Source organism: Megalobrama amblycephala, linkage group LG6 (assembly GCF_018812025.1).
Source record: "Megalobrama amblycephala isolate DHTTF-2021 linkage group LG6, ASM1881202v1, whole genome shotgun sequence".
In the NCBI taxonomy this organism is placed as follows: Eukaryota; Metazoa; Chordata; class Actinopteri; order Cypriniformes; family Xenocyprididae; genus Megalobrama; species Megalobrama amblycephala.
Genome location: NC_063049.1, coordinates 14,985,341 through 14,999,033, shown reverse-complemented (window position 1 = coordinate 14,999,033; position 13,693 = coordinate 14,985,341). Strand labels below are relative to the sequence as shown.

The following is a 13,693-nucleotide window of genomic DNA, read 5'->3' as shown; positions in this document are numbered from 1 at the left end:
GCTTATAGAATCCATTTTGTTCTGATTTTTTTGTGTGCATATTTCCTGTATTTTCTGTTTGCATTGTAATAAAGACCAAAAAATAAACATGGGTGGTCATTAAAACATTGCTAAAACAACAAAGCTAAGACTTTTGCGCAGTACTGTATGGCCAAATGCAAAACCTAATACATGAAAGTAATTATGGCTGAAATTATATATAATTTGTTTGAAATAAATATTTTAAGACTGCATAATTTGTTATGTGGGAATTCAAAGCAGTTTGTATTGTTAGATTATAATACATCTGATTTCTTATTTTCCAGGGAGTGGAGCAACTTTTCCATTAACAAAATTCTGATGCTGACCCAGAGGAGGGAGTGGTAGCCCCAGAGATCCACTGTCCCCAATCAGACAAGAATCTTATTTTGTTCAGACACATCACCTTTGACTGACTAGGATCTTGATCTTCAGACACCTGATATTATGCAAATATATATATTTTTTTGGAGCTCTAGATTAAAACAAGACACAGTTCACAAACACACAAGAGGTTGTAGGTTATTAGTCCATACTGATCTTGGATTAGCATACCAACAACATATGAATGTTAAGGTGATAGTTCACCCCAAAAAAATTCTCATATATTTTACTCACCCTCATGCCGTCCAAGATGCATATTACTTTCTTTCTACAGATAAACATGAATTAGATTTTTAGGAAAATAATACATGATGTCTTTGAGTCCTAAAGACACAGTAATCCATGCGACCCCAGTGGATGAATCAATGTCTTCTGAAGTGAAACAATAGATGAGAAAAATACTAATAATTTAAACTGTTTTAATTATTAACAATCGTTTCCCACCAACCATCATACGTGTATGGGTTACAGTCCACTTATGGGCTCACAGAGATGGACTATTTTCTTAAAGATATTTGTGCTTATGTGGAGAAAGTCATACAGCCAAACCAAAATTTATTCAGACAACATGAACATTTCATTCCATTCATTAATACAGTTAATTCACTATATTTAAAAAAAATGGTAATAAAATTAATTTTATGAATTTTACACATGTATTCTATAATAGGTGCTTGTGCATTTTTATAGTAATGTACTGTATATCATGAGAATACTGTGCATTACATGAATATGCAGTTAGTGTTTTGTGTATTCTGGTCATTCCTTTCACAACATCCAACACTTTCACTTTGATACTTGTGTGTATGCTGTAATGACAATAAAGAATTTAAATTTATTTGAATTGATTCATATTTTCATTTACATTTATTCAACTGTTTTTTTTTTTATATAAGTCACAATTGAAACTGTTGATGATTGTTAAAAAAATCTACTTTTATATGTTAGATGATAATGTTAACTTAATAAAATAACTAAATAAAATTATTAGAATGATAAAAAATGGCAACAAGATCATTCTTTGTGTGGAGTACTGAAATGCCCTTTGAGGTCTATACCGTCTTATAGCAAGCCACGACTGTTATTTTCATATTGTTTGAATCCTTCAGAATTGAGTGATGGCCATGGTTGCCAACCTTGATTACCTGGTTGGAGTGAGACTTTCTTGACGGCTGAACATGTGATACTAGTATTCTCTTTAAATTGTAACAGCACAACCTAATCAGACCCAACAATAGAGAAGAATCATCAGAAATAATCAAATATTCTCAGAAAACATTGGACATTATGCAATATTTTCAGTATTATAACCTTTAATGTACAATTAAACCTCAAAACATTCATTTTCTCTCGCGTTTGATCTCTCACGCTCCTAAAAGTTTATGTCGACAAAGTAGAAGCCGCAGATAAATACAGATAAAATTAAAAAACAAAACTCATATCTTTAAAATGTAATAAGCCGCTTACAGACGCTCACCTCCACACACGTAATTGTAAACACAACACTGACGTCTTCACTTCCAGGTCAAGAAGAAGCGGTCAATCAAAAACTCAGTAGCCAATGAGAACACACCACTGCTGGCCCCGCCCCCGCGAGAGATTTGTCCCAGAAAGATGAACGAAAACTCTGGGATCGTAAACGAAAACTTCAGAAGCATAAATTAAAACTCTGGAAATGTTTTTGTAAGTAAAGATCAGTGAAAGAAAGAAAAGAAACTGTTAGCAAAACATGCAGTGTATTAAAAACAAAGTCAAACATTTTGCCTGCAATTTATTTTTTTAAGTTTCAAAGACATTTTATTCAGTTTCAATTTATATTTTTTATTAGTTTTTTGAAAAGTTACGTTCATTTTTTTTGGAACAAATGTAATTCCATACCCCAGGTGTGCTCCAACAGTAGCCACATTCAAATCCAGACTCAAAACATATCTCTTTATCTATGCATTTGCTGATTGAGCACTGTGCCATGTCCGAACTGTTTGCATTTTATTTTATACATATTATCTTTTTATTCTTTTAATTCCTTTTCCTGTTTTTATTTCATTTTTAATGTATTTTATATCTTTTATGTATCATCTTGTTATTTCTGACTTTTAATGCATTTTAAATATTGCTGAAAAAGCTGGGAGAATTAGGAAGAAAGAATGTGTGATTAGGTTAAAATTTGGTAAATTTGGATAAGGAAAAACCATAGGGAAATTTGAGCTGTGGTGCATGGTTAAGATATCTCTGGATTACAGTCAGGACACTTTCCAAAGGGGGAAATTTCCGAAGGGGAAATTTGAACTGCGTTGCATAGATAAGATATCTCCGGAAGGAGGATTAGGGCTGTGTGGTGCAGTTTGAGGTGTCTTGGCAAAAGGGGAGATTGAAACTTTGTTTATCAGTTCGAAGTGCCTTAACAGGTAGAGCTAGACAGCGGTCCTGACGTGTGAGGAAGATCCATTTAGATCCGCTCTGATGGACAGATCCATTTAGATCCACTCTGACAGACAACAACAACAACAACAACAACAAAAAACTCCCTGAAACTTCTTAGCTCTTCCATCCAGATAGCAAAATTCTGTTTTTACTGTTATTTCTATTCCTTATGTTCTTTTTTTTTATTCTTCTTTATGTAAAGCACTTTGAATTACCATTGTGTATGAAATGTGCTATACAAATAAAATTGCCTTGCCTTTTATTCTCTGTATAAAGTCATGTGGTCAATGAATTTGTATGAACAGGCTCTGTATTGCGCAGAAGCAAACAATGAGGAAATAGAAGTAGCAAATTAAAAACTGGTCATGGAAAATAGCGAGGATAATTCAATGAATATATAACACAAGCCGCATGACTTCCATTGTGATACACACACATACTGTGCACAACTCACAGGTCACTAAAAAGTCAAGCTTAACAAATACTGGTCAGGTGACATGAAAAGCATGAAAAGATCTGCATTAAGATCAGCTTTTCAAATCAGATGTTTGAATAAATGCTAATAAACTGAAAGGCTGTGTAGAACTAGCCTGTGAAACTGTGTTCATTTTTGAATATGGCTTTGTTCTCTATGTTTGTGTGTCTGTAACCTCAGAAATAGGCCATGACTGCAGCTTTGAGCCACATTTATATCTCTCAGAAATGACAAAAAAGAACAATGATATACTTATCTGTCAGGGATATGTTTGTGTGTTGCCTTTGAGTTTTTGGATTTTTGTCTGTTTTGGATTCTTTTTTTTTTTTTCTTTTTTTCCTTTGACCCAGTTTTCCCCATGTGTTTAATTAATCCAATTTACCTGTGGTCTGTTAATCACCTCATTAATTATCTTATATGCTTATTTGTTTGGCTTGTATATAAGCCCTCTGTTTTAATCCTGTCTTGTTTAAAGCTGCAGTCCACCATTTTTCCTCTTTGTCGCCATCTCTATTTGAAACCTGCAATTGCAGTCATATGCGGAATAGTTATCTGTACGTGCGTTGTGCCTCGGCACAGCTCGTCAATGCGGATGAATCTAATGCTTGCTGTCAATCACTACACCGGTGTGGATACTGTACTTTACAATCACAGATTCTACGTCTTGAAAGTATGACCAATATAAGAATTTTCACTGGAAAATATCATCTGAACAAGTAAGTAACATTTCTGCCACTTTTGTTCTGACCAACTGAGGAAAAAAGCATTAAGCCTACAATAAATCACGCTGCCAATGATAATTAAATCTAAAGATCGCTTTGCTCTGATCACGTCAAACCGTGCAAATTATGATTACTGTTATACTTTGTTCTCAAATTGTTAATGTTAACAATATCAGCATTGCGTAACTGTGTATTTAGTGTGTATTAGTGTTACCTGTAGATTTCAATTTCTGTATCCACTCCACCGTCCAAAGTCTTTTGCTTTTTGACTATGGGTGAATCTCCAGTTGTCACTGATGATTGTCATTTGGATCTTTCTGGATTACAATACGCCATTAAAATTATAAGTTTAATTATTTCAGCTGCTGTGAGAACAGGCTATAAATGATCCCCTACAAGCAGCATCCTTACGTGATAAAACCGACTAGCCTGGATGGGACTCCTTCCTTTCTGTTTACAGACGTGATGTAATGACGCAAAGACGAACTGCTGCATGCTCGAATTTCCCGCAGAAATCCTCCAGGTCGCTCTTATTATAAAACATTATTACAAGCTTACCGTTGTGAATCGAGCTAAGATAATGAGATCATTTTGAACACTGGCTGGTTATGTACTTGCTCAAAAATTGATTTTGGATCATTTTTAACCAAAAAAAGTTACAGACTGTAGCTTTAATGTCGTAGATATGTGTGGTGTGCATTCTTCTGCCTTCTTTGTTATATACCTTGGGGGTTATCAAGTAAAGTCTGAATTTGATTATCTACACCAGCAGATTGTGACAGTTTCCTCATGTCACTAAACTTAATGCTGAAGTACTGTACAGTTTGTTCCAAATCCAGATTACAAACTAAACTCCAAGATCAACAGTAAGGATTTCTTTTCTGCTGGAATGGTTGTACTTGCCCTGTCAATGTTTTCATTTCTTTTTTTAAATCATTTTATATTTAACAATTGTATACATTGATTTTAAATGTGGAACTTTCACTATTATTATTATTATTAATATATAATTAATATAATATAATAAAAATAAGTTCTCTGCAGGTTAATTTCTCCAAAGTGTGACGTTAAGATGTTTTCAGGTAGAAATGATACCCCTTTAAATTTCTCGTGATAATCTTGGGACATACAGTATAGCATGAATTGACTTTATGGTACATTTTGTCTTTTGGGGCTTGATGGCCTGTTAACATCTCCTTCATTGTATGGAGAACAGCAACATGTTTCGTTCTATTCCTTAAATCTTTAAAATGTTGTGTTCCACAGCAGAACAACATGCTTCCTTTAATTGACCGTTCGCAAAGACCCGCCTCCTTTAGTTACTGTTGCTATGTCCGGCAACCATGCCGTTCTCTCACCACACATCATGTTCTCACGCTGTGAAAAATACATCTCGGAGCAAAGAGGACACTGACAATGTGTTGACAGACAAGACAGAGCAGGTTACTTTTGATATGAAACAAATTTCGCAATTTTTTAAAGAAATTTAAACAATAAATACCATTTTGTGGCTCTTTAATGTGTCATGAAGGATCGCTGTAGCGCCTCAGTTCAAGCGGCTCATGAACCAAACATCTGTTCCTACTAGTTAATTTATATCATCAAATAAGCATGAATGAACCACATTTCAACCACAGAAAGACATCAGTACACATCATTTTCCAAGTTTAAGTCCACCAACATTAATCTACTAACTCCCCTGACTGCTTTGTCGGATGAAATGGCAGATTGGTTAGATCGTCTATCAATCAAATTCCTGGCGAAGGGTCAATTGGCATGAGAAGAAGATAATGACATCGAGGACTAATTTGGCTTGGTATTGGCTTGGTAGCTTGGTATTTTACTGATTATCTGCCTGATTGAATAACCCACCTCTTTCTCTGACATTAATCTTCTGGACCTCAGGAATGAGGAATCTGTAGACGAGTTCTGCCACAATCTCTTCTGACTGCTGACTGTTCCTCCTGCACGTATACACAGACCAAGAAAGACACAACACAGGCCCATTAGAGCGGATCCATTCTGTTTGTGACAAAGAAAATGCTCTAAGAAATATGGAAACATAACAATGATCTCTGAAACTTGGTCGTACAATGTTTATTAGTTTATTTATATATCTGCAAATACACAGCATCTGATTCTAGTGACTTCCCACAGCTGTGCTGACACATCTGACATCCCTAATTTATTATTTATTGCGGGAAGAAATTTGTGGACATAGAGGTTTTTCAAACATATTTCATATTTCTCAGGCTGTAACTACAGTATGTTTCTCTGCATTTCACATTAAAGGATAAGAAGGGTTTTAAGCTTTTGAACAGGCAGAGCACAATAGGAGGAAGTCACCCTGTAGATAAATCTAAACATGGCTTTGTATATTATACTTTCAGGACATTATGAAAGCGGACGTTGAGTCATATGTATACCTTAAATGCCTTATTTTATCAGATTGTTTTATTTATTTTTATCAAGATCTCTATTTTGATATGTTCTGTCTTTACTAAATGCTCAAAGATGTATGAATGAATTGAGAGATAAAAAAATAATTGAAAACATTCATGTCAACACTGTTTGGGTCTGTGATTCATACATCCTTGGCAGCTCACAAATGATCTTGAACCTTATAATAAAACCTTTGACGTATGCGACTTACAGTGACAAACATGATGTCAGTACAGGGCTGATATAACCTTTTCAATGTATTTAAATCTATGCATTTATTTATTTTATTCCTTTTTTCAGGAAAGTTCAGTGAAGTGGTTTGTTTTGGCAATTTGAAAAATGTATTTTTTTCCTGCTGAACTGAGTAGCATGATTATAAGAGTTTGTGGTTCATTGTCATCAATAAGTTGTTTAGCTGTGAGATCTTGAAACTGGCTTTAACTGGATAGCAATAGCATTCGAGAATAGAAACGTACGTCTCCTCCGTGGCATAGGTGATGGTGTTCAGCTCCTCAGCTTTACGGTGTATCTCCTCTCTGGCCTGGGCATCAGCTGTCTGGTTAATGGAGCCCAGAATGACATCTTCCAGGTACATGTCTACTGTGTCTTGATGCACCTTGACCACCTGATACCAAAAGATATACAGATAGACAAGAGACCTCTGATAGAAAAAGAAGATTGCAAAGCTGCTGGTTGCAATACAAGATGAAAATGTGCATGACAAGGACACACATTAAAAATACATAAGGTGAAGTTTGATTGCTTCGTGACAAAAGTGGAAAATTCTGTGGGAAAAAAACAACAACAAAAATAACCATTTTTTTTATGTTCTGCTGTTCAAAAGTTTGAGGTCAATCAGAGTCTCTCACCAAGGCTTCATTTATTTGATCAAAAATATTAATATGATAGCAATGTGTTGATTCATGTTAAAACATGTTAGCAATGTGCTAATTGATGTTAGAAACATGTTAACACTGTTAATGCTAGACAAGCTAGCAATGTTTTAAATCATGCTAGAAAATGTTAACAATGCTAAATCATGCCAGCAAAGTGTTAAATCATGTTAGAAACATGCTAGCAATGTATGAAATCATGCTACAAGGGTTAAAATATTTGTTAATTAATGGTAGAGGCATGCTAGCAACAGGCTAAAATATGTTATCAGTTTGCCAAATTATGCTAGAAGCATGCTAGCATTGTTAATTCAACGGTAGAGACATGCTAGCAACATGCTAAAATATGTTAGCAGTTAATTTATGCCAGAAGCATGCTAGCAAAATGCTAAAATATGCTCGCAATGTGTTAAATAATGCTAGAAAAATTTTATCAATCATGGTAAATCATGCTAGTGAAGTGTTAAATGTTATAAACATGGTCTATCTATCTATCTATCTATCTATCTATCTATCTATCTATCTATCTATCTATCTATCTATCTATCTATCTATCTATCTGTTTTTCTGATAGACTGTATTGCCTTCAAACCCTTCAAACTATAAGCTTTGAAAACTTTTTGACTTCAGTGTCACCTTCACAAATCATTCTAATATGCAATTTTTTTATTTCTTATTATTTTCATGTTTAAAACAATTGTGCTGCTTAATATTGAGGCAACAATGATACATTTTCTTTTTACTGACACTTTTGATTATTTAATGTGTCATTAAAAATATTAATTTCTAAAAACAAAGAAAAAACATATTTTGAATGGTAGTGTATGTTTAAGGGATTTTGTTGGGTAGAAATAAGAGCACATTTATTGTCAACTGATGTTCTAGTGACCTGTTTAAATGTCTCATCCTCCTCTCTGCGTCTCCTTTCCTCTATCTGCCGCCTTCCACTCTCCTCAGCCTCACGAATACGGCGGTCTCTCTCAGCCAATAGTGTGAAGGCATGGATTCGCCTTTCCTCCTGCAGCCGGACCAACTCTTTTGACAGAAAGTCCAGCATGTCCACGATCACTCCCCCAGACAGGCCAGCTATACAGGACTCAATCTGAGACACCTGAGAGAAAGACAGTTGGAGAAGGAATAAGAATCTAATCAGTTTAATAACTGAGTTATAGTTAATTCTTGCATCATTGTTTTGTTCAGTGATTGTTTTTATTTAAAGCACAAACACTCAATTATTTAAAGGGCTCAAACATATTTTTAAATTATTTTTTAATTTTCAAAAAGTTTAATCTGGATCAAAATGATCTGGATTTGGAAATCCCATTTTTTCCTATTCAGGAAAAAAATGTGCGCTCAACATAGAAAAGATTTGCTCAGCGAGAAAAAAAATTAGAGGGAACATTGCTTGCGAGTGGAACCACAGGGAACCCCCAACACAATACTCGCGTGTATTGTCCTGCACAACATCGCTACCAGGCGCAATGTCCCTCTCTGTGATGATGTTTATGATTTACCTGAGCCTGTTGAAGAACCAGACCAACCTCTGGCATTCTGTCAGAATGAGGGACTGACTGGACGTATAGTAAAGGATGCAATTGTTAGACATTATTTTTGACAGGCTCATCTCTGATGATTGTTTCTTTGAAATTAATATACGGTGATGAATGACAGAAAAATGGAATATATTATTTTTGTTTGTTATTGAAATCTATTTGGGGGATTATTTCATATTTCATTATTTTTACTTTACTATACTGAATAGCTTAATTGGTAGCCTATATCTACTTTATCACTGTTACAAGTACAACGGTTACACAAGTCAAGTGCAAAATATAAATAAAAGTATTTACACTAAATGATACAAATGTATTATTTGGCCAATTTTAAAGTTTTACTACATTTTCCTCCTAGAATCCACCTTGAAATCCTACCCCCTGTTGGGATCAGGATAATCCTGTTTTTTGGATCAAAGTTATCCAAATCCTACTGACAAGTTTTGAACAACACAAACTGAAGGTTTGATCCAGATTAAAACTAGGATTAAATTCAGTGATCTAATCAGATTTTTAGAATCCCTTTTTCCTTTTGAACAACCCATTTTCAAGATTTGATCCAATCCAATGGCCGAAATCCGATCAGATTACTTTTGAACAACTGGCCCAAGATTAGAATGTTTTTATTTTATTTATTTATTTATTTATTTTTTTACAAAATGTTAAGATCAGACTGCAATGATCAGTGACTTTATTAAAAACAGCTTGCAGTAGTTTTAATAATTTTTACTAGTGGGGTGGGGGGAGGAATTTTGAATTCTGAAAATTACAGAAAAAAAACAAAACATGAATATTGTTATCATGGTACAAAAAACTGTTTCATTTCAAAACAGGAAAATCTGACACTTAACGACATGACCCATGAGAACTCATGAAAGCCTGACAAGATCAGTGGTATATGTGAAAGCAGAGGTGATGTTGTAAATGCCTCAAAAGACATATTTAGATTGTACTAAGATAAGTATGTAGTTTTATCTGTCAAAGTTCGCATGGTACAGCAGGTGCTTCGTGTCATATCTGAAGCGTTTATATCTCCGGGCTTACTCTGTCAGACTGGATGTCTCTCTGTCTCTGCAAAGCGAGTGTGGCCTGTTTTTCCGCCTCCTTCTTGTCCTGTTCCTCCTTCTGCAGTGCGTGGGTGGTACGCAGTTCTTGGATCAGTTCCAATCGTTTCTCTTTTCCCTCGAACATCTGACAACCATCAGACATCATTATCCATTCAACAACTACACAAGACATCAGTTAGCAAAACATGCTCCACCCACTAAGCTTTACCTGATTCTGGGTGGATCTTCCTCTGAGCACTTTCTGCAGAAAGATGATAGCCAGCTCCCTTTCCTCATCTCCCTGTTATAGAAATTGATATCTCAGAATGATAAATGAGACATACAAAAAGAATGACATAATACATGAAACAATGAGAGTCAATGTCCACACATATACACTACTGTTCAAAAGTTTGGGTCCAGTAAGAGCTTTTAATGTTTCTCTTATGCTCACCAATGCTGCATTTATTATTTATTTATTCAAAAATACAGTTAAATGTTGTGAAATATTATTACAATTACTACAATAACTGTTTTTATTTGAATATATTTTAAAATGTAATTTATTCCTGTGAATAAAGTTGAATTTCCAGCATCATTACTCCAGTCTTCAGTGTCACATGTTCCTTCAGAAATCATTATAATATGTTGATTTGCTGCTCAAGAAACATTTCTTATTATTATCAATGTTGAAATTAGTTTAGCTGCTTCACTTTGGTTCTTTTAAGACCTTTGACCTTTTTTTTTAAATTATTTTTAAAGAGTACTTATTACAGAAACAATATACTGAAGATGAATTTACTTAAGTGTAACCTGAATGTAATGTTTTGGGGAACTTGCATGTTAAGTGCAATTAAATTATATGAATTATAGTTAAATTTATATTAAATGCAATTAGTTGAACTTTAGAGTGCTTTTTGACACTTAAGAAGGACTTAAGTACATCTTTATATGTAAATTTACCTCATAATTACTTCTATTTTCTTTTAAATATATTTAAAAATGGTAAAGTGTACTACCGAATGTACTGACAAGAATTCTTGGTAAATTAAAATATGCATTAATGTCATTTCTATGAAACTCGTATGTGATGTATTTGTATCTACACATTAACGAAGTTAAAGTATATATTAACTTTAAATGTAATATCAAATAACACACTGCAGTTAAAATTATAATCAAGTACTTTAGTATGTGCTTTAGTGTGTTAGTAAACATATCAAAATAAGTGTCCTTCTTTAAAGTACAACAAAAGATTGTTCAAACATTTTCCCCTGGTTTCACAGACAAAGCTTAAGCTAGTCCTAGACTAAAATGCATGTTTGAGCTGTTTTAACTAAAAGCAACTTGAAACTGACATCCCTTAAATATGTCAGAGCCATTGTTTTGTCTCAAGATGCACACAAGTAATGTTTTTTTCTAGTCTATGTTTATAAAAGATACTTAAATATCCTAATTGAACTAAGTCCTAATCCTGGTTTAGGCTAAGCCCTGTCTCTGAAACCAGGCCATAATGACTTAAAATACATAAAAAAACTTTTAATTTGACATTATTATGAAAATCATGAAATTGCACTGTATTTAGGTACACTTAAGTTTGACTATTTCCTTGAAAATGCAAGTGAGTTTAGAGAATCACATAAGTGTGCTTATACCTACAAGCTACCCAAACCACCCGTATTCAGACACGTTTTGACTTGCAAACTGCACGTCAGAAGGAAGACCTGAATTGTCTACAGTATGAACGTGGGCCGTACCTCAGGGGGGTCATCCACCGCAGGGGTCAGGGGTCGTGGAGCAGGTTTTTCCGTCTTAACGAGGAACCGCAGAGGCTTCTTTTCCACCCTGCAGACCTTTTCATCTTTCAAAGCCTAGTGGGGAAAGACAGCTCAGGGTGATATCTATCACTTATCTATCACATATCTTCCCACAGTGTGAGTAAGTGTGAAAAGCACCCAGCAGCTCATTACCTGATGAGTCTTCATGAGCTCTAGTTCTCTGCGGGCTGAGCGTGTGATGAAGCCTTTAGTCACTTTAGGTCTTGGCACCTTAATTTGAGACTCCATGACAGATGGAGAAAAACCTGCTTCCAGCTCTAACAGACCTAAGAAAGACAGAGATGTTACTGCAGGCCTTTACTACTTATTTTAAATGAGATAAAATATTTTTTTTAAGTCAGTGGTGCTTGACAGTGTATTGTGTGTGAAAAGATCCAACCCCTGGATCACATTGTAAGTTTAGAAAAAAAAACGTAATTGCTTAGAAAAGTCATAGCACATCTGTCAGTGAGCTACATGATTTGATTTGGAAGAAGAAAAAATTAAATTTTTAAGAAAGAAAGAAAGAAAGAAAAAGATCTTAAAATTTGTTGTAAAACATTGTTTGATATGAAATTAAAAATATCAGAGCATATGTGAAGAAATTGATAAAAAAAAAATCATTAACAAGAAACGTTACTGTGTCCCAAATAGTCAGAAGGAAAACAACCTAGCTGATCTGCAAACAGAATCAAACCTTGGTACGTGCTGAGAAAGTGGCTTTTAACCACACTGCGGTTGGAATATCGCTCAGGGAACTGGCCAATCCGAGACAGAGGAGCGCATGTCTGAGACCCATAATCTGAATAATCCTTTATTATATCACGTCTCTCCAGCTTTCCCTCCACATTCCTCCGCTTTGCAAGAAGCTTCCGCATTGCTGTGAGAAACAGGAAGACATGATAGATAAAATTATGTCTGTTTTAAATGCCTATTTGATAAATGAGGATAATCTGATTTAAAAACATAATCTGATTTAAACACAATCAAAGTCATGGTCAAAATTAATTGGCACCCTTGGAAAATATGAACAAAGAAGCCTGTGAAAATAAATCTGCGCTGTTAATCCTTTAGACCTTTTATTAAAAAAAAAAAGAAATCACAAAAATCCTACCTTTCATTGAGGTTAAATAATTGAAAACGGAGGGAAAATCTCATAATAAAATAAATGTTTTTCTCTAATAGACATTGGCCACAATTAATGGCACCCTTTTATTCAATACTTTTTACAACCTCATTTTGCCAAGATAACAGCTCTGAGTCTTCACCTATAATGCCTGATGAGTTTGGAGAACACCTGACAAGAGATCAGAGACCATTCCTCCATACAGAATCTCTCCAGATACTTCAAATGTTGATAGACTCTCCTGTTCAGTTTTATACAAGATTCAGGTCAGGGGACTGGGACGGCCATGGAAGAAGCTTCATTTTGTACTCAGTGATGCATTTTTGTGTTGATTTTGATGTTTGTTTTGAATCATTGTCCTGATGGAAGATCCAACCACGGCACATAAAATTTATAGCAGGTATTGATTTTTTATTGCATAAAATCCATAATGCCATGTTTCTGAACAAGATGTCCAGGACCTCTGGCAGAAAAATAGTCCCACAACATTAAAGATCCAGCAGTATATTTAATTGTACACACAGTATACTTTTTTCCCCTGTGTGCACCAAACCCATCTCGTGATAATAGCTGCCAAAACTGTTTTTTTTAAATCTGACCATAAAGCCCGGTCCTGTTTGAAGTGCGAGAACACAGGATTTTTCTTGAAACCCTCCCAAACAATTAGTGGTGCTGTTTGATATATGTTTTTTGAGGTTTTCTGACCCCAAGACTAAACTATTTTCTGCAATTCTCCACCTGTAATCCTTGCAGAGTCTAAGGACACTTGAACTATCCTTGCCAAGTATTAAGACAA

At 34.7% G+C, this 13,693-nt stretch overlaps 1 protein-coding gene across 1 annotated transcript in view; it reads right to left on the bottom strand.

Moving 5' to 3' along the window:
- cfap91 (cilia and flagella associated protein 91) overlaps window positions 1-13,693 on the bottom strand; it is a 35,556-nt gene that overhangs the window by 7,331 nt on the left and 14,532 nt on the right. Inside the window, exons 9-16 of the mRNA XM_048193072.1 lie at window positions 12,469-12,651; window positions 11,925-12,058; window positions 11,712-11,825; window positions 10,184-10,255; window positions 9,953-10,099; window positions 8,245-8,466; window positions 6,939-7,087; window positions 5,893-5,984 (exon numbers count right to left, since the gene is read on the bottom strand). Coding sequence (XP_048049029.1) covers window positions 5,893-5,984; window positions 6,939-7,087; window positions 8,245-8,466; window positions 9,953-10,099; window positions 10,184-10,255; window positions 11,712-11,825; window positions 11,925-12,058; window positions 12,469-12,651 — 1,113 coding nt within the window. The remainder of the gene's footprint in view (window positions 1-5,892; window positions 5,985-6,938; window positions 7,088-8,244; window positions 8,467-9,952; window positions 10,100-10,183; window positions 10,256-11,711; window positions 11,826-11,924; window positions 12,059-12,468; window positions 12,652-13,693) is intronic.